Genomic DNA, 21,652 nt, shown 5'->3' with positions numbered 1-21,652 from the left:
GTTAATAACAATATCCTTAAATTGCAAAATTAACCAAAATTTTGCAAAACAAAACCTCATCATGCATTAATTATACTAAATGGAATATCAACCAAACTATTGGCACATAGATAAGTTAACTGATAATAGCTTTCTCTAATTCAAAAACATAGGACTCATCTATATGAAAGTTGGAGGATTGGTTTTTCAAAACATATTGAACTTTGAAAGTTAGAACTAGTTTACAACATATACAGAGCAATAAGAAAGAGCAGAATGTGTGAGTTCCTGGACACTAGAGTGATCCAGGGTAAACACGTCTGTAGTGTCAGTGGCTTGAGGAGCTTCGGTTCAGAGTCAGTGAGCTGGAGGCTGAGCTGCAGATACTGCGATGCATCAGGGAGGGGGAAAGTTACCTGGACATTTTATTCCAGCCGGCGGTCCCTTTTGTTAGGGTCTTCTGATTTGGTCAGTGGTCAGGGACAGGAAGGTGTGACTGCAAGTGAGGCAGGTAAGCGAATTGAGAAGGTAGAAGTGGAGGAAACTCAGGCCTTGCAATTGTTCCACAGGTTCAAGGTTCTTGCAGCTTGTGGGGACGAAAGTGTGAGCAGCAGGGTGGATCAGCAAACCAACCATGGCACTGTGATACAGAAAGGCATTCAAGTGGGGGGAGTTAATAGAAATGTAGTGGTAGTAGGGGGCAGTATAGTCAGGGGGAGTTGACACAGTTCTCTGCAGCTGAGAACATGAGTCCAAACAGCTGTGTTGCCTGCTTGGTGCTTGATTCAGGACACCTGCTTGGGGCTGGAGAGGAACTTGCAGTGGGAGAGGAGGATCCAGTTGTCGCGGTCCACGTTGGTACCAATGACATAGACAGGACTAGGAAACTGGTTCTGTTTATGGGTCATAACTAGTTCGGTGTTAAATTAAAAAGCAGAGCCTCATAGGTAATGATCGCTGGATTATTACCAGAGCCATGAGCAAATTTGCGTAGGGTAAATAAGATGAGAGATGAATGCATGGTTTAAAGATTGGTGTGGAAGAAACTAGTTTTGATTCATGGGGCACTGGCACCAGTACTGGGGAAAGTGGGAACTGTACTGTTGGGATGGGCTACACTTGAACCATGCTGGGACCAGTGTTCTGTCGAGTCGTATAACTGGAGTGGTAGACAGGGCTTTAAACTAAGTGGTGGGGACAAGGGATCATGTGAAAGGAGATTTAGTAAATCAATGGGTAACAATGAAGTGCTGGAGCAAGGTAGCAATTTGGGTAAAGATAGCTAGAGTGTGGCAGGAAGGGACAAAGAGTGCAAACTTAAGAGTGCACCAGCAGATAAGGCCAGAGATTGCAAAAATGGTAAAAAGACAGAGTTAAAGACTCTATCTGAATGCATGCAGCACTTGTAACAAAATAGATGATCTGTTAGCATAGACAGAAATAAAGGTGTATGACCCATTAGCCACCACAGAAACATGGTTGCAGGTCCAAGGCTGGGACCTGAATATTGCAGGGTATTTGACATTTTGAAAAGATAGGAAGCAAGGAAAAGGTGATGGGGTAGCTTTGTTAATTAAAGAAGTCATTAGTACAGTAGTGAGAGATGGCCTTAGCTCAAAAGAGCAAGATTCATTTCCAGCATTTTCTGTTTTTATTTAATATGTAAAATCAGTTTGGGTAGAGATAAGAGCTAGGAAAGGTGGCAGTTCACTTCTAGGAGTAGTTTATAGGCCCCCTAACGGTAGTTACCATGTAGGACAGAGTATACAGGAAGAAGTAAATGTGGCATGTAAGAAAGGTACTGCAATAATCCTGGGTGACTTTAATCTACATGTAAGTTGGGTGAATCACATTGGCAAAGGTAGTGTGGAAAATGAGTTTGTAGAGTATATGCAGGACAATTTCTTAGAGCAGTACATTCTAGAGCCAACCAGGGAGGTGATGGCATAGTTGTATTGTCGCTTGACTAGTAATCCAGAGACCCAGGGTAATGCCAGGTAAAACCCAGGTTCAAATCCCACCACGGCAGATGGTGGAATTTGAATTCAATAAAAATCTGGAATTAAAAGTCTAATGATGACCATTGTCAATTGTTGTAAAAACCCATCTGGTTCACTAATGTCCTTTAGGGAAGGAAATCATGACACATGACTCCAGACCCACAGCCATGTGGTTGACTCTCAAATTGTAACAAACCGCTACAAGGTCACAAAAAAGGAATGAAACCGGACGGACCACCCGGCATCGACCTAGGCACTGGAAACGACAACACAAACTCAGCCTTGTCAACCCTGCAAAGTTCCCCAACTAACAATTACCAATTAACAAAAAGCAATTTTATTAGTAATATAAACATTGCTTAGTCTCTTCTAACTAGGTGCCAGATTTCACTCCCCTTCTTGAATGCTCTATTCAACAAAACACAAATGCACTTTACCTCTCTTCCATCTCAAAACTAGTATACATCAAAGCACCCAGGCTAGTTGGCTTTAATCCAATTAAGACATACCCACAGACTAACCTTCTATTTTAAAAAAAAGTAATTTCCAATAACATACACTAATCAGGAGAGCTGTCTCACAGACTAGTCATGCAACTGCCTGACATAGTCATCCTCATGGAATCATGCCTTACAGATAATGTCCCACACACAACCATCACCATCCCTGGGTATGTCCAGTTCCACCGGCAGGTCAGGCCCAGCAGAGGTAGCAGCACTGTGGTATACAGTCGGGAGGGGGTTGCCTTGGGAGTCCTCAATGTCAACTCCGGACCCTATGAAGTCTCATGGCAGCAGGTCAAACATGGGCAAGGAAACCTCCTGCTGATTATCACAAACTGCCTCCCTCAGCTGATGAATCAGTGTTCCTCCATGTTGAACACCACTTGGAGGAAACACTGAGGGTGGCAAGGGCGCAGAATGTACTCTGGGTGGGGGATTTCAATGTCCATCAACAAGATTGGCTCTGTAGCACCACTTGTTATGACGGAGCAGTTGGTAAAGCGGACCTATTTAAAAATCCCAGAGGGAAACTTTAAACAACTGTCATAACCTATATTTTAAGTGGTATGTTTGAGATGCAGCTCTAAATTCAGGAATCAGACCACCAGTTCTCGAGAGGTTTTTATATCAAACTACATGACACATTTATTAATTTACACAAGTTAAATATATACGCATGGCTACAAATTACCATCATAACTTTTAACAAATTCCCAAACTAATCTCCATTATGGCAACAGCAACCCATAGACTTTAAACAGGCACCAGGCAAAGCAATTTCACCTTACAAATTCAAAATGAGGTTCCTTTCACTTTGGTTCCTTTGCAGGCACAGTGATAGGCTTACAGACTTTGATCTTGCAATTGCCTCTGCCCTGCACACACGAAACTGCTGTTATACCTTGCACATCTCACTGAATGCAAATTCTCCTTGTATCACCAGCCCCTTTGAACTCTACCTCTTCTAACAATAAAACCCCTTTCATAGTACCAATTTTATTAGTAATATAAACATTGCTTGGTCTCTGCTAGCTAGGTGCCAGATTTCACTCCCCTTCTTGGATGCTTATTCAACACAATGCAAATGCACTCTACCTCTCAAAACTAGTATACATCAAAGCACCCAGACAAGCTGGCTTTAATCCAATTAAGACACACCCACTGACTAACCTGCTATTTTTAAAAAACACTTCTAACATACATTAATAGCTTCATAACAACACTACTAACCAAGCTGGCTGAGTCCTAAATGACATAACTGCTAGGCTGGGTCTGCGGCAGGTGGTGAGGGAACCAACAAGACGGAAAAACATAACTGACCTCATCCTCACCAACCTGCCTGCCGCAGATGCATCTGTCCATGACGGTAATCGGTAGGAGTGACCACTGCACAGTCATTATGAAGACGAAGTCCCACCTTCACATTGAGGATACCCTCTATCGTGTGGTGTGGCACTAACCCCATGCTAATTGGGATAGATTTCGAACAGATCTAGCAACTCAAGACTGGGCATCCATGAGGCGCTTTGGGCCATCAGCAGCAGAATTGTACTCAAACACAATCTGTAACCTCATGGCCCGGCATATCCCCCACTCTATCATTACCAACAAGCCAGGGGATCAACCCTGGTTCAATGAAGAGTGCAGGAGGGCATGCCAAGAGCAGCACCAGGCATACCTAAAAATGAGGTGCCAACATCGCAAAGCTATAGCACAGGACTACTTGCATACCAAACAGCATAAACAGCAAGTGATAGACACAACCAACGGATCAGATTTAAGCTCTGCAGTCCTGCCACATCCAGTCGTGAAGGGTGGTGGACAATTAAACAAATCACTGGAGGAGGAGGCTCCACAAATATCCCCATCTTCAGTGATGGAGGAGCCCAGCACATCAGAGCAAAAGACAAGGCTGAAGCATTTGCAACAATCTTCAACCAGAAATGCCTCTGCAGGTCCCCAGCATCACAGATGCCAGTCTTTAGCCAATTCAATTCACTCCACATGATATCAGGAAAAGGCTTAAGGCTGGGATACTGCAAAGGCTATTGGCCATGACAATATTCTGGCAATAGTATTGAAGACTTGTGCTTCAGAACTTGCCACACCCCAGCCAAGCTGTTCCGGTACAGCTACAACACTGACATCTACCCGGCTATGTGGAAAATTGCCCAGGTGTGTCCTGCACACAAAAAGCTGGACAAATCCAATCCGGCCAATTAACGCCCCATCAGTCTACTCTCGATCATCAGTAAAGTAATGGAAGGGGTCATCAACACTTAACAAATCTGCGAAGATTAGTGGCAGGTCAGAAGATTGGTCAGATTTTAAGAACCAGCAAAAAATGACTGAAAAAAATAATAAAGAGGGAGAAAAATGAGAATGAGAGAAAGGTAGCTAGTAATATAAAAGCAGATTGAAAGAGTTTTTACAAGTATTTAAATAGGAAAAGAGTAACAAAAGATAGTGCCGGTCCTCTAGAGGATGTCTTGGAAATTGATAATGGAAAACAAGGAAAAGGCACTTGTTTAGCAATAACCTGCTCACTGATGCACAGTTTGGGTTGCGCCAGGGCCACTCAGCTCCTGACCTTATTACAGCCTTGATTCAAACATGGACAAAAGAGCTGAAGTCCAGAGGTGAGGTGAGAGTGACTGCCCTTGACATCAAGGCAGCATTTGACACGATGTGGCATCAAGGAGCCCTAGCAAAACCAGAGTCAATGGGAATCAGGGGGAAAGCTCTCCGCTGGTTGGAGTCATACCTAGCACAAAGGAAGGTAGTTGTGTTTGTTGGAGGTCAGTCATCTCAGCTCCAGGACATCACTGCAGGAGTTCCTCAGGGTAGTGTCCTTGACCGAACCATCTTCAGTGCTTCATCAATGGCCTTCCTTCCATAATAAGGTCAGAAGTGGGGATGTTTGCTGATATTTGCACAATGTTCAGCTCCATTCATGACTCCTCAGATACTGAAGTAGTCCATGTCCAAATGCAGCAAGACCTGGTCAATATCCAGACTTGGGCTGACAAAGTGGCAAGTTAACATTTGTGCCACACAAGTGTCAGGCAATGACCATCTCCAAAAGGAGAGAATCCAACCATCGCCCCTTGATGTTCAATGGCATTACCATCACTGATTCCCCCACTATCAGCATCCTGGAGGTTACAACTGACCAGAAACTGAACTGGACTAGCCATATAAATACTGTGGCTATAAGAGCAGGTCAGAGGCTAGGAATCGTGCAACGAGTAACTCACCTCCTGACTCCCTAAAGCCTGTCCACAAGGCAGAAGAAGTCAGGATTTTGATGGAATACTCCCCACTTGCCTGGATGAGTGCGGCTCTCACAACACTCAAGAAGCTCAACACCATACAAGACAAAGCACCCGCTTGATTGACACCACATCCAAAAACATTCACTCCCTCCACCACTGACGCACAGTAGCAGCAGTGAGTACCATCTACAAGATGCACCGCAAGAATTCACCAAGGCTCCTTCGACAGCACTTTCCAAACCCACAACCATTACCATCTAGAAGGACAAGGGTAGCAGTTAGACGGGAACACCACCAGTTCCCTTTCAAGTCACTCACCATCCTGACTTGGAAGTATATCGCCGTTCCTTCACTATTGCTGGGTCAAAATCCTGGCTCTCTCTTCCTAACAGCACTGTGGGTGTCCCACATGGACTTCAGCAATTCAAGAAGGCAGCTCACCACCACCTTCTCAAGGGCAACTAAGGATGAGCAATAAATGCTGGCCCAGCCAGCGAAGCCCATTTCGTGAAAGAATTAAAAAAAGACCTGATAACGAGCAATGAGACGGGATTAACCAAAAACCTCATGGTAAAGGTGCTGGGAAAACTTAGGCCTAAAGGCTGACATCCCCAGGACCCACTGGCCTGCATCTTAGGGTCTTAAAAGGGGCTGCAGAGATTGGTTATAATCTTCCAAAATTCCTTAGATTTTGAAAGAGTCCCAGTGGGTTGCAAAATAGTTAATATAACACCTTTATTCATGAAAGGAGGGAGACGAAAGCAGGAAACTACAGGCCAGTTAGCCTAACATGTGCCATAGGGAGATTGCTAAAAGCCATTATTAGGGAGGTTACAGAAGGGTACTTAGAAAATCATAATGTGATCAGGCAGAGTCAACATGGCTTTGTGAAAGGGAAATCGTGTTTAACAAATTTATTAGTTTTATTTGAGGAAGTAACAAACAAGGTGGATAAAAGGGAACCTGTAGGTGTAATGTACTTGGATTTCCAAAGGCATTTGATAAGGTGCCCACATCAAAATTTACCACAGAAAATAAGAGAAGGGGGTAACATAGTAACATGGATAAAGGATTAGTTAGCTAGCAGGAAGCAGAGGGATAAATGGGTCTTTTTTAGGTTGACAAGCTATAACCATTGGAGTGCCACAGGAATCAGTGCTGGGGCCTCAACTATTTACAATCTACATCAATGATTTGGATGAAAGGACCAAACACTGATAGCAACAAGATGGGTTGAAAAGTTGTCAAGAGGGGGTAGAGAGTTTGCAAAGGAATGTCTAGACAAGTTGAACGAGTGGGCAAAAATTTGGCAGATGGGAAAACCTGAATTTGTCTATTTTGGCAAGGTGAAAAGAAAAGCAGCATACTATTTAAATGGAGAGAGATTACAGAACTCAGTGGTACAGAGTGATCTGGGTGTCCTGGTACAGGAATCACAAAAAAATTTGCATGCAGGTACAGCAAGAGGTTAGGAAGGCAAATGGAATGTTGGTGTTTATTGCAAGGGGAATGGAATATGAAAGTAGGGAAGTTGTACAGGGTATTGGTGAGACATCTGGAATATTGTGTAGTGTTGGTCTCCTTATTTGAAAAAAGATATAACTGCGTTAGAAGCAGTACAAACTTGACTCATTCCTGGGATGAAGGGCTTATCCTATGAAGAAAGGTTGAACAGGTTGGCCTATGCCCACTGGAGTTTAAAAGAACGAGAGGTGATCTTATTGAAAAATATAAGATCCTGGGGGACTTGACAGGGTAGATACTGGGAGGATGTTTCCACTTGTGATGGGGAAGATTAGAACTAGGGGACACAGTTTAAGAATAAGGAGAATTTTTTTTTTTTTACCCGAGGGTCATTAGTATGTGGAATTCTCTTCCCAGAGAGTGGTGATGGCTGGCTCATCGAATTTATTCTAGGCAGAGTTAGATTTTTGATAGCCAAGGGATTCGAGGGTTATGGGGACAGATGGCAAAGAGGAAACTGAGACCACAATCAGATCAGCCATGATCTAATTGAATGGCAGAGCAAGCTCAAAGGACTGAATAGCCTACTCCTGCTCCTAAGTCCTATGTTCCTAGTAAAATGAGTTTAGATACATATTAAAATCACCAAGGATGAGAAGTCACTACTGTACAGAGGCAGAGGGTGGAAATGAATGAGGATATCTTGGGAAGAAACTCAGACAAAGCTCGGGGCTGTGGTAGAGAATGAGGATTGTAATGGAGAAGTAAAGGGACGGAAGAAACGGAGATCCTTGAAGGAGAAGATGCTGAATGAATAGGGTGCAGGATCAAGCTGGTAATAAGACCCACATCGTCACCACGGTGTTTGTGCAGGGCCAATTTTGTTGGAAAATATTGTCAAGTGGGTAGCCTCAGTAAGAAGTTTCTCTTTGCAGATACTCCCTGACCTGCTGAGTTTTCCCAGCAGTTTTTTCATTTCAGATTAATAGCATCTGCAGATTTTGCTTTTGTATAATCATAGCAAAGGATTCTCTAGACCTAGGAGATCTAGAAGAGAGTACGAGAGGCCTAGAGGAGAGTGCGAGAGGAGGACCCTGGGGCAGGCAGTCAGCAGCACCTAGAGGATCTAGTCTATCTAGAGGATCTAGCATCTAGTCTATACTCAAGTAGGAATAAAAGTAAAATAAAAGCAAGGGTCTATATTCTATTTAGTTAAGATATGCCTGGGGAGCTCAGTCCCATGATTTGCACATCCTGTGCATTCGGAATCCTAGATGCTCCTGGCGGTCTGGATGACCATGTGTGCAGGAGATGCCTCCAACTCCAATGAGCAACTCAAGCTCCAGGTTTTGGAACTTGAGCGGCAGCTGAGGGCACATTGTGCGGATAGCACATTTCAGGATGTGGTCACCCCATAGCTTAAGGAAGTGCAAGTAGAGAGGGAATGGGTGACCACTAGACAGAAGAAGGGGACCAGGCAGGTGGTGAGGGAATCCCCTGAGTGCATCTCGCTCGCAAACCGTTTTTCAGCCTTGGAAAACGGTGAGAGTGACGGTTCCTCTATGGAGGCCAACCAGAGCCAAGGTCAGGGCACTGTGGGTGGTCCAGCTGCTTGGGGGGGAGGAAGAAGTGTGGAAGGGCAACAATGGTAGGGATTCGTTAGTGAAGGGAATAAACAGGCGCTTCTGCGGCAGTAGACGTGACTCCAGGATGGTATGTTGCCTCTCAGGTGCCAGGGTCAAGGGTGTCATGGAATGGCTACAGGGCATTCTGAAGAGGGAGGGTGAACCACCAAAGGTGGTGGTCCATGTTGGGACCAATGACATAGGAAGAAAGAGAAATGAGATCCTGCAGACTTTAGGGAGTTAGGTAAGAAATTGAAAAGCAGGACTTCAAAGATAGTAATCTCCATATTACTCCCGGTGCCACGCAGTAGTGAGTATAGGAACAGAAGGATAGAGCAGATGAATGTGTGGCTGGAGAGATGGTGCAGGAGGGAAGGCTTTAGATTCCTGGGGCATTGGACCGTTTCTGGGGGAGGTGGGATCTGTACAAGTTGGACGGGTTACATCTGAACAGGAGCGGGACCAACATCCTCGCAGGGAGGTTTGCTAATGCTGCTGAAGTGGATTTAAACTAAATTGGCAGGGGGGTGGGATCCTGAAAAGTAGTTCAGAGGGGAGAGAAGCTGAGATGGAATTAGAAGTTAAAACGCTAGTTAGTGAGTCTGGAAGGCAGAGGAAACATAGCCTAAATAAGAAAGAAGTAAGTTCAGCAAGGCCAAAAGGAATATATTTTAATGCAAGGAGCCTGAGGGATAAGACAGATGAGCTGAGGGCACAGATAGGCACATGGGAGTATGATATCATAGCTATGACCAAGGCTTGGCTAAAAGGGCAGGGTTGGCAGCTCAACATTCCTGGTTATAGGGTATTCAGACAAGATAGAGAGGGGGATACAAGAGAGGAGGTCGCAATATTGATCAAGGAATCAATTATAGCAGTGAGGAGGGATGATTTCTTGTAAGGATCATCAAATGAGGCCACATGGGTAGAAGTAAAAAACACAAAAGGAGCAAACAAGCTGTTGGGTGTGTACTATAGGCCCCCAAACAGTAAGGGAGAGATAGAGGGTCAAATATGGAATCAAATTTCAGAGAAGTGTAGGAATAATAAGGCAATAACAGTAGGGGATTTTAACTAACCAAATATTAACTGGGTTAGTTTTAGAGTGCAAGGTAGGGAGGGAGAAAAATTCTTAGGTTGCATCCAGGTGAACTTTTTTAGCCAGCATGTGGAAAGCCCAAAAAGGCAGTTCTGGACCTAATATTCGGAAATGAGCCCGGGAAGGTGGAAGGTGAATCAGTAGAGGAGCATTTTGGAGATAGTGACCATAACTCAGTTAGACTTAGGATAGTTATGGAAAAGGATATGGTTGGGCCGGGAATAAAAGTCCTAAACCGGGGAAAGGCTAATTTTACTAAGATGAGATACGATTTGGCCCAAATGGACTGGGAGCAGCTACTTGCAGATAAAACTGTGTCAGAGCAGTGGGAGGCATTCAAGGAGGAAATAGCGAGAGTACAGGGCAAAAGTGTTCCCGTAAAGACCAAGTCCAGAGAACCCTGGATGCCAAGGGACATAAAGGTTAGGGTTAAGAAAAAAAGAGAAGCTTACGGCAGATATCGAGGACTCAATACGGCAAAGTCCCTAGAGAAGTATAAAAAGTGCAGGGGGGAAACTTAAAAGGAAATTAGGAAAGCGAAGAGAGTGCATGAGAAAGGATTGGTGGGTAGAATAGGGGAAAACCCAAAGGGTTTTTTAAGATATATAAAGAGCAAAAGAATAACTAGGGAAAGAGTAAGGCCAATTAGGGACCATAAAGGTAATGTGTGTGTGGACCGGGAAGATTTGGGTACAGTCCTCAATGAATACTTTGCGTCTGTCTTCACAATGGTAAAGGACACACAGGTAAAGACATCAGGGTGGAGGACTGTAAAATATTAGAGAAAATTAAGAGAGAGAGAGAAGGAGAGAGAGGAGGTACTAATGGGTTTAGCGGCCTTAAAAATTGAATAAATCCGCATGCTCAGATGAGATGTATCCCAGGCAATGGAAGAGATATCAAGGGTCCTGGCAGTAATTTTCAAATCCTCTCTGGCCATAAGTGAGGTTCCAGGGGGCTGGAGGACTGCTAACATTGTCCCATCATCAAAAAAGGAAGCAAAGACCAGGAAATTACAGTCCAGTCAGTCTAACCTCAGTGGTGGGGAAGTTACTAGGAAGAATTCTGAGGGGCAGAATATAACTACACTTGGAGAGACAAGGATTAATCCGGGATAGTCAGCATGGATTTGTTAAGGGAAGGTCATGTTTGAAAAATTTGACTGAATTTTTTGAGGAGGTAACCAGGACTGTTGAGGGTAATGCATTTGATGTGGCCTACATGGACTTTCGCAAGGCTGTTGATAAGGTTCCTCATGGCAGACTGGTTAAGAAAGTAAGAGCCCATGGGATCCAAGGCAAAGTGGCATTTTGGATCCAAAAATTGGCTGAGTGGCAGGAAGCAAAGGGTGATGGTAAAGGGATGTTTCTGTGACTAAGTCTGTTTCCAGTGGGGATCCGCAGGGCTCAGTGCTGGAGCACTTTGCTGTTTGTGGTGTACATAAATTATTTGGACTTAAATGTAGGGGGTATGATCAAGAAGTTTGTGGATGACATGAAAATTGGTAGTGTGGTAAATAGTGAGGAGGAAAGCCGTAAATTGCAGGAGGATATGAATGGACTGGTCAGGTGGGCAGAGCAGTGGCAAATGGAATTCAACCTGGAAAAATGTGAGGGTAGTGCACTTGGGCAGGGCTAACAAGGCAACGGACTAAATTATGAATGGTAGGACCTTGGGAAATACTGAAGATCAGAGGGACCTTGGTGTCCATATCCACAGATCCCTGAAGATAGCAGGGCAGGTAGATAAGGTGGTTAAGAAGGTATATGGGATACTTGCCTTTACTAGCCAAGGCATAGAATACAAGAGTAGGGAGGTTATGTTGGGAACTGTATAAAATGCTAGTTAGGCCACAACTGGAGTATTACGTGCAGTTCTGGTCACCACATTATAAGAAGGATGTGATTACACTGGAGAGAGTGCAGAGGAGATTTACCAGGATGCTGCCTGGGCTGGAGGGTCTGAGCTATGAGGAAAGATTGGATAGGGCGGGGTTGTTTTCCTTGGAGCAGCAAAGGTTGAAGATTATAAGGGGCACAGATAGGCTGGATAGGAAGGCAATTATTCCATTAGTAGAAGGGTCAATAACAAGGGGGCATAGATTTAAGGTAAGAGGTTGAAGGCTAAGAGGGGAATTGAGGAGAATTTTTTCACCCAGAGGGTGGTGGGGATCTGAAACTCACTGCCTGAAAGGGTGGTCGAGTCAGAAACTCTTGTAATATTTAAGAAGTATTTAAATATTCACTTGTGTTGCCATAGCCTCCAGGGCTATGGGCCAAGCGCTGGAAAATGGGATTAGTATAGTCAGATCTTTGTTGACTGGCATTGACACGATGGGCCGAATGGCCTCCTTCAGTGCTGTAGGCGCTTATGAGAATAAGAGATGAGGTGTCACTACCTGTGAGCAAATATTCCAACAAAATCAGGATGTCAAAGCAATTGTCCACAATTTGTCAGGCTTGGTAAAGGTATTGTATGCAAGTCAATAGACATTCCAGACAGAAATGTGGAAACAGGCCATGATTGTTAATCACAGAGATAAAAACAAAAAGCTAAAAGCTACTGCGGATGCTGGAAATCCAAAACAAAAACAGAACCACCTGGAAAAACTCAGCAGGTCCGGCAGCATCGGCGGAGAAGAAATCAGCCAACGTTTCGAGTCTGCCGAAGGATCGTGAAGGCTCGAAACGTTGGCTGATTTCTTCTCCGCCGATGCTGCCGGACCTGCTGAGTTTTTCCAGGTGGTTCTGTTTTTGTTCATGATTGTTAATTTGCTGGCAAAGACAGAAGAGGCACTGCTGGACAGGTTGAGTGGATCAGGTGGGTGAGTGGGACAGGAACGAGGATGGCAAGTGTGTGTGGTCAGCAGCAGAGTCAGAGAATGCCAAGGCACACAGGGTAGCAGTGGACATATTCAAATGTAATTCAAGCCTGGCCACGAAGCATGAGAAGGCAGAGGATGGCAATGCATATGGGGTGGGGGGGGGCGGGTAGGAGGGGGCAAATTAAAAGAATGGGTGGGTGGGGGGGGGGGGGGGGGGGGGGCGCGCGAATGGCATGCCCAGCTAACAGAAAGGGAGAAGAGCTTGAAAATAGCCAAGGGGAAAAAGTCAGTGGAAGCAAGGGTCCGTTAAAACATGCACACAGATGAACATGAAAAACAACAGGTTAGGCAGCAAATGCAAAGTAGAAGTTTGATTATAAACAGAGGATAGGAAGGAGGCAATGCAAGAAACTAATTTTAAAGTCTGAAGTACAGTGGTAGGATGACGTTGACACGTAGACAGGATGGAGTTAGCTAAAGGGCATTAACAAAACCAGTTTAAACAGTGGTGGAAGGAGTGTGAACTGCTCAGGATCAGGAGTATCAATCCATGTGCGCAGATTGTCCAGTGGAAAGAGTGTCGAGGAGTGGAGAGTAAATCAAAAGCCAGGGGAGTATGGTCCAGTGGAGGCCTGATGTGCTAGTCATGTGCATAGGCAGATCCAGTATACCAGCAGAGACATGAGAAGCCAGGGAGTTGGAACATCAGTCTACTGGGTTTGGGGCATATGAGGAAGCTAACCTGAACAACAGCTGTAGGGAGGTGAGGAGTACACAAGATCAGGAGTAACAGTAGGAACTTCAGGAGCCATTCAACCCAGTTATACAGGATGATGGCACCCTGAGGATGACTGAAGTCAGCAGCCACAGAAAGCAAGTGGAAGGCAGCCAAATCACTCAGCAGCAAGGATGTAGAATGCAGAGCAGGATATAAATTAGCAGGAACAGATTAAAGCTAATTAAGCATTGAATATAAATTTCCTAGAAGATGATGTGAAAACTGAACTCGTAGAACTAGATGACGTATTGGAGTGGAGCTCATCAATACAGAAATCAGCAGAAGTCAGTGACAAAGGTAAGAGTCAACATTAAAGCTCAGAAGCCAGTGGAGAAATGGACTTCAGTACAGGAAAACAGGGATCTCTGTTCAGGACTCAACGTGGCACCAGAGAAGCCAACAGCGCCCTGAAGGTACAGTCCTGGAGTCCAGCAGGTAACAGCAATTGGGCACTGTAGCCTAGAATGCTTGAAGCAATTGAGTGACAGAGCAGAGACATGGTAGTCATGGCATACAGTGTAATCAAGCACAACAGCATAGTCTTCATGTTAGAGGAGTCCAAACAACCAAGAAATCAAACATGAGCAGAGCTTCAAACAACAAAAGCACACATCAAACTTGGTCAATGCATAGGTGGCATTAACCTTGTAGCTTACATATGTTGACTGAGCTAAAAGGCACCCATTTTAGTGCTAGGACATCTTAAGCACTAGAAGAGGCTGTTGTTGGTGGAGGGAAATGAAGAGCCCAACAGGATGGCACTGGATGACCATGGATAGAACTATAAATGAGATGAGCTCTGTAAGGAACTTCCAGGAGCCACTGTTCCTGAATTTAACTGTATTACCAAGTCTTGAGCCACCCCCTGCAAACAGGGAGAAATTTTTCAAGCATATTACACCTTAATTAAATCCTAGTGACAATATTGGAAATGCATTGACCGAATTGATAAACTTCAATAGTTTTAAGTTACAAAATTAGGTTATGACTGGCTAAGTAGTGATAGCAATGTATTAAATTATGTTCTTGTCTCAACAGTAGCAAAGTATTTCAACAAACCTCCCCATCATCTTGAACAATATTGTCTACTTTAATTTTTATGCTGTTTTATCCTTCAGATTTTGCATGATAAAAAAGTGATTTTAGCAGGGTTTTAACTTAATGCAGATCCAGTTTGATGTTTAACCAATAGGTACAAAAATTGGACAATCATTTATTCCCTTCTTCATAAAACAAAAAATGAAATTTCAGTGGAATACACTAAAACTTAAGTATTAGTATTTCAGTCAATCTTAAGTTTGGTGTATGAATATTCACCTTTCCATTCCTCTATAGTGTGTTCTCTCTCCTCCAATTGCTTATCGTAGATCTGTGGAGGGGGCTATTGCACAAACAAAAGCCTTATTAGAATCATTAAGATGCATTAATCAAAGAAATATACAATTCTTTCTTTATAGCTATGACAGTGTGTTAAATCAGACCTTATAGCTGAATAAGTGTTTACTTGTAATCATAATTCAAAGCTTTTCTATTTCAACTGTCTGAAAGACTACAAACTATTATATAAGTCATCCCAAAGTATAGGAGGTTGTGCTTAGATTACAAGAGATTATTGCTTGCAATTTTGAAAATGTGGTGAAGGGTGTTAAGCATTAACGGGTTCATCTTTTACATTAACTATCTAACATACTCAAGTAATGCACAGAACACACTTTCTAGTCTCATATTTCCAGTAATTTTTTTCATCACATTTTCCTGATAATGATCTATTCAGTGCCATGAGCAATACCACAAGAGATCTGTTAATATTACAGAAGGATACAGGTCCCAAAGAATCAGGATAAATAAAATATAATAATCGTTTTTAAGTCAACAAAGGCATGGTAGGGAGACTGCTTGTAGCACAGATAAATTTAATTCTGTTTAACCTCTAACATATGGTGAATAATTCTCCCAAACTCTTTTAGGAGAAATGTTCCTCGAACGGAACTTGCCCCACCTGATAAATGGGATATTAAGCCATTCCTAGCATCAGCCTTGGCTCAGTGTTAGCACTCTCAACTCTGAAGCAGAAGGCTGTGAATCCACACTCAGTTCCAAAAACTTAAGCAGATATCTAACATGTACTGCAGTATAGAGGCAGTGCTGCACCATTTCATGTATGAGATGTTAAACTGAGATCCCATCTTCCCTCTCACCTAGGCATAAAATATCATATGGCACTATTTCGAAGAACAGTAGGGGACTTCTCTCGAATGACCTGGCCAACATTTATCCCCCAACCTACATCATAAACAAATTACCTGGCCATTTCCTCATTGCTGTTTGTAGGGCTTTGCTGTGTGTTTCCCTACATTACAACAGCGCCCGCACTTTAATTGGGTGTAAGTGGGATGTCACAAAGTTGTGAGACACACTAAAGGCCAGTTCTTTCTGTCTCAATTCTGCTCCAGTTGTGGAAGTGAAAACCAGAAAATATTCTCCACCAAATTATCCATCATCTGAAAATTCTGGTTGGTGGCAAAACCACAAATCCAAACACAAATGAGTTGCACCAATCTGAAGTTACTGTTTTATTTCAGAAGTAAGGTACTTAACCTTTATATATTTTCATTGATTTACGACACAGCAATCAACAATTACGTTCACAAAATAAAGCTTCAATCAACTCAAAAGGGACAGAGGAAGTGTAGAATATAGAACAGAATAGACTTCAGTACTTAATCTGTAAAATGCAGCCCTGATACTACCCTTTCCAATTATTCCAGTTAGTCTTACATTATTTTATAAAACACAGATTCTATTACCAGATACTATGGTCTCAGCTATTTTAAAATGCAGTCCTTTAAGAGCCAGAACGTTCTTCGTCCACTTTCAGTTGCCCTGCACAGCTTTAACAAAGTCAGCCTCCTCGATATGGTCGATAAATGATTTAGGATCATAACTGTATAATTGGAAGATGAGTGTAACTTTTGACTTTACTTTGACTTCACTTTGACTTCCTAATATTTCTCTGACTTTTATGACGTGCTACACCATACTCTTGAATCTTTGCATTTCAAAGCTACTACAAGTACCTCTGCACACTGTCTGCATTGTCTCAACAGCAATCTATATTAATGACATGGGCAAAGAGACAGAGTAATCCAAGTTGCTGATGATGCAAAGCAAGGTGGAAATGTAAGTTGTGACAACACAGAGGCTGCAAAGAGATATAGACAGGTTAAATGAGTGGGCAACACGGTGACAGATGTAGTAGAGTGTGGGGAAATGTGAGGTTATTCACTTTGGTCGGAAGAATAGAAAGGCAGATTTTTTTTTAAAAAGAGCGTGAAAATTGTAAATGTTGATGTTCAGTGGGACCTGAGTGAACTGCTACAAGGAACACAAAGTTAACATGCAGGTATAGCAAGTAATTAGGAAGGCAAATGTCGGCTATCTTAAAAACTCACCTGATTCACTAAAGTCCTTTAGGAAAGGAAATCTGCCGTCCTTACCTGGTCTGGCTAAATGTGACTACAGGCCCTCAACAATGTGGTTAATTTTTAAATAGCAGCTGAAATGGCCTAGCAAGCCACTCTGTTGTGTCAAACCGCTACAAAGCTAACTAAAAGGAATGAAGTCTGATGGATCATCTGGCTTCAACCTAGGCATCGGAAATGACAATGGCAAATCCAGCCATGTTGACCTTGCAAAGTCCTTCTTACTAACATCTGGCGCCTTATGCCACTCTGTCACTGCAGGAGTTCCTCAGCGTAGTGTCCTAGGCCTAACCACTTTCAGTGGCTTCAGTGACCTTCCCTCCATCATAAGGTCAGGAGTGGGGATGTTCGCTGATGATTACACAATGTTCAGCACCATTCACAGCTCCTCAGATACTGAAGCAGTCCATGCACATGTGCAGCAAGACCTGGACAACAATCAGGCTTGGGCTGATAGGTAGCAAGTAACATTTGCGCCACACAAGTGCCAGGCAATGACCATCTCCAACAAAAGAGAATCCAACCATTGCCCTTTGACATTCAATGGCATTACCATCGTTGAGTCCCCCACTATCAACACCTTGAAGGTTACCATTGATCAGGAACTGAACAGGACCAGCCATATAAATACTGTGGCTACAAGAGCAGGTCAGAGGTTGGGAATTCTGCAGTGAGTAGCTCAGCTTCCGACTCCCCAAAGCCTGTCCACAGGTACAAGGCACAAGTCAGGAGTGTGATGGAACATTCCCTACTTGCCTAGATGAGTGCAGCTCCAACAACTTAGGAAGCTCGACATCATCCAGAACAAAGCAGCCTACTTGATTGGTACCCCATCCACCATCTTCAACATCTACTCCCTCCACTATCGACGCACACTGGCAGCAGTGTGGGTCATCTAGAAGATGCACTGCAGCAAATCACCAAGCTCCTTTGACAGCACCCTCCAAATATGTGACCTCTAATACCTAGAAGGACAAGAGCAGAAGATGCACGGGAAAACCACCACCTGCAAGTTCCCCTCCAAATAACACCTCATCCTGAGTTGGAACTATATCGCCATTCCTTCACTGTCGCTGGATTAAAATCCTGGAACTCCCTCCCTAACAGCACTGTGGGTGTACCTACATCACATGGACTGCAGCAGTTCAACAAGGTGACTCAGCACCACCTTAAGGGCAATTAGGGATGGGCAATAAAAGTGCTGGCCTAGCCAGCAATGCCCTATTCCATGAAAGAATAAAAAAAAGCATGTTGGGCTTTATTGTGAGGGGATTGGAGTACAGGAATAAAGAAGTTGTGATCAATTGTACAGAGTTTTAGTGAGACCACACCTGGAGAAGTGTGTGCAGTTTTGGTCTCCGCATTTAAGGAAGGGATATATTTGCACTGGCGGCAGTACAGTGAAGGTTCACTAGATTGGGCCCTGGGATGAGAGGGTTGCCATACAATCAGAGGCTGAGTAAATTGAGCCTATATTCTCTGGAGGTTCCAAAGGTGAGGGGTGATCACATTGAAACTTACAAGATTCTGAAGGGGGCTGGCAGGGTAGACACAGGATTGTTTCCACTGGCTGAGGACTCTAGAATACGGGAGCAGTGTCTCAGGATAAGAGGCCAATCATTGAGATGAGGCGAAATTTCTTCACTGAAAGGGTTGTGAATCTTTGGTGTTCTTGACCCCCGTGGATGCTCCATCACTGACTATATTTAAGGCTGAATGAATGAATAATGGGAGCAGGCAGGAAAGTGGAATTGTAGCCCAAGATCAGCAATGATCGTATTGAATGGTGGTCCAGATCCGGTAGGCCATATGGTCTACTCCTGCTCGTATCATTTGTGTTCTTGTGTTTGAGTTCAGATTTCATTGCAGAGCCTAGATTAAAGCAGCAGTTCAACCACAAATGAAACATCAAACACTCGTATAAAATAGGTAACTAAAATGTTATGATCAAAAGTAGCTTCCTTACTGCTTCTACTTCTGAAGGGTCATACCAAACGGAAATATATGGATGCTGTAAGGCATCATCCACAGAAATTCGCTTGTCAGGATCGATTACCAGCATTTTTGATAGAAGATCTCTGGCCTGACTTACTGTAATTTAATACACAAAACAGTTTAATGACCAAGGTGTTTCTATAATCTACTCATTTTATAAATCATTATGTGCACTTTAATTAAAAAATGTGGGAGGAATTTGATTGCACCAGCTATAGCAAAATAGTAAATATTGTCTTCAACAAACATGTAATTTCACTACACTGATCAAAGAGGAAAGCTTCCCTCAAGAATTTGATTTATTCATAAACTGCAACATGCAAAACATAATACTTGCTTGCTTTGAAAATTTTAAACCAAAACAATCTTAACATTTAAAGATGTTAGAAAATAACAATTAATTTTGAACTATTTTAATATCTTCATCAGCACTATCACCTATCAACAAAATTTTAAACATTTCAAGTTGTTCATATCCCTGGCTTCTGGTATTTTTAGCAACTTTATTTTCAAGTAAACTTTATTTCTGCTTTTCTAAGGTTCTTTGTGAACAAAGTTTTAAAAACACAAACATACACAATACACTTGAACTTGATCTAAATACACAGTTTCAAAAAGCAAAACATACCTTTTAACTTGTCACGTTCAGAATCTGCTGGGAAAACCCAATCTGGAAATAATGTTTCAAAGCCAAGCCCAGGATACTTTGGCCTATTTTCTACATAATTTCGTACAGTTGGCTGCAATTTCTTCATAAATTCTGCAGATGGTGTTCCTAGCTGCTCAATAACTTTATTCCACTGATCAATATCTGTGTCAGCTAGTTCAGGAAAACTGGTTAAAAATGTTTCATATCGCCAACTGTTTTTATTATTTAGTTATTGCAGTGTAAATCACTTTTATTAATCCAATTTAAACAGACTTCAACACTGTACCTTTAGCTTGAGCCTTAAAATCCAGTATTTATCTATCGTGCACATCTTCAAGTCAGCATTCTACAGAATTCAATGTAAATACACTTTACTGCTTCCTGCATTTATTCAGATTGCGTTATTTTGCAAGAAGCAACAAATCTAATATCTATCCTACCAATTAGGTTACTTAATAAATTGGAAGTATTGTATAGAAATACTACTTTCACTTCTAGCTCTTTCTGTTTTGCTCACAACCAGCACAATACACTGCAAACATTAACCATAAAAGTTCAATCAGGAAATAAGAATTAAAATAATGCTTGGGTCTGAAGAATGCAAAAGGAAATAGAGAGTTAAGAAGGGCCCAAATTTTAATTTTGAGGGAAGAAAATGTTTATAGAGTTGAAGTGTGTGAGTTTAGTCTTGACTTCAATGCAATGCAGATGCTGGGAAGAAGAAATGTACATTTGCAGTTTAAGACAGAAGGTCAAAGGAGCGCAGATCATAGCAGCACTGATATATTCTCCTGGTCTCAAAAGCATTTTTTTTTTCCAGAATAATAATTTGCATTTTTAAAAATACCTTGAACAAAGATAAACATTCCAAGGTGCTTCACAGGAGCATAAGACAAAAATGAATGCCGAGTCAAAGGAGATATTAGGAGAGATGACGAAAAGCTTGGTCAAAGAGGTTGGTTTTCAGGGTCTTAAAAGAGATGGAGATGAAGATTAAGGAGAGAATTTCAGCAGGTAGGATCTAAGGTGACTGAAGGCACTCACGTCAAAAGGCGACAATGGATGCACAAGAAGCTACAGTTAGAAGAACACAAAGTTCTGAGAGGATAAGGCTGCAGTAAGTTACGGTGAATCCATGCAGGGATTTAAATACGAGATTAAGAATTTTACTATTAAGAATATTATTCAGAATTAGGAATTGGAAGCTTTAGAAACAGAATTTTGGATGACCTAAAGTTTATGGAGGACAAGAGGCTGGCCATGAGAGCACTGGAATAGCCAAGTCTGAAACTGATAAAGGAATGATGTGGGTTCCAGCAATACATTTGGCAAGGTAAGTGGTAGAGCTGGACAATGGTACAGCCTTGGTGATGGAGAGGATATGGAGTTGGAAGCTTAACTTGGGGCCATATAGGACTCAAAGGGAGTGAACAGTCTAATTTAATCTAAGACAGTGACCAGGAAGGAAGATAGAATTAGTAGCAAGGGTATGGAGCTTGTGACCGGGGCCAAAGATAATGGTTTCGGTCTTCCCAATGTTTAACTGGAGGAATTTACAGGTCATTGAAGACAGAATGTTAGAAAAGCTGACAGCACAGAAGCAGTGGAGGGGTCAAACAAAGTGGTGAAGAAGTAGAGCTGTGAATGATGTTGCTTAAGTGCATCAAATAGAAGCCATTGTTAGGAATGCCCAGGAATGATTGAATTGACAAAAGCAGAACCAAACGAAGGCAATCCCACCAAGCTGAACGTCAGAGGAGAGACATTAAAAGAGGACGATGTGTTTGACTCTGTCAAAAGTTGTAGCGGTCACGGAGATATTGCACCACAGTCTGAATGTAATTTGTGACAGATTAGGGAAACCTCAGCTACAGCAGGGGTAAAAAAACAGATCAGAGAGATTCAAATGTTGAGTTGAGTGATAAGCAAGGATTCATCTTAAGGTCTGGAAAGGAGTGGCTAGTGAGATAATCGATGCA

The 21,652-nt window shown here is 42.7% G+C and overlaps 1 protein-coding gene across 10 annotated transcripts in view; it reads right to left on the bottom strand.

The window, feature by feature from the left end:
• LOC144685867 (mitogen-activated protein kinase 9) overlaps positions 1 to 21,652 on the bottom strand; it is an 83,694-nt gene that overhangs the window by 24,360 nt on the left and 37,682 nt on the right. For all 10 annotated transcript variants that reach the window (XM_078550849.1, XM_078550843.1, XM_078550848.1 and 7 more), the window contains 3 exons: positions 19,653 to 19,835; positions 18,996 to 19,120; positions 14,865 to 14,928 (listed from right to left, as the gene is read on the bottom strand). In XM_078550849.1, coding sequence (XP_078406975.1) covers positions 14,865 to 14,928; positions 18,996 to 19,120; positions 19,653 to 19,835 — 372 coding nt within the window. The remainder of the gene's footprint in view (positions 1 to 14,864; positions 14,929 to 18,995; positions 19,121 to 19,652; positions 19,836 to 21,652) is intronic.

This window comes from Cetorhinus maximus, chromosome 10, assembly GCF_964194155.1.
Source record: "Cetorhinus maximus chromosome 10, sCetMax3.hap1.1, whole genome shotgun sequence".
In the NCBI taxonomy this organism is placed as follows: domain Eukaryota; kingdom Metazoa; phylum Chordata; class Chondrichthyes; order Lamniformes; family Cetorhinidae; genus Cetorhinus; species Cetorhinus maximus.
This window is presented reverse-complemented; position numbering and strand designations above follow the sequence as displayed.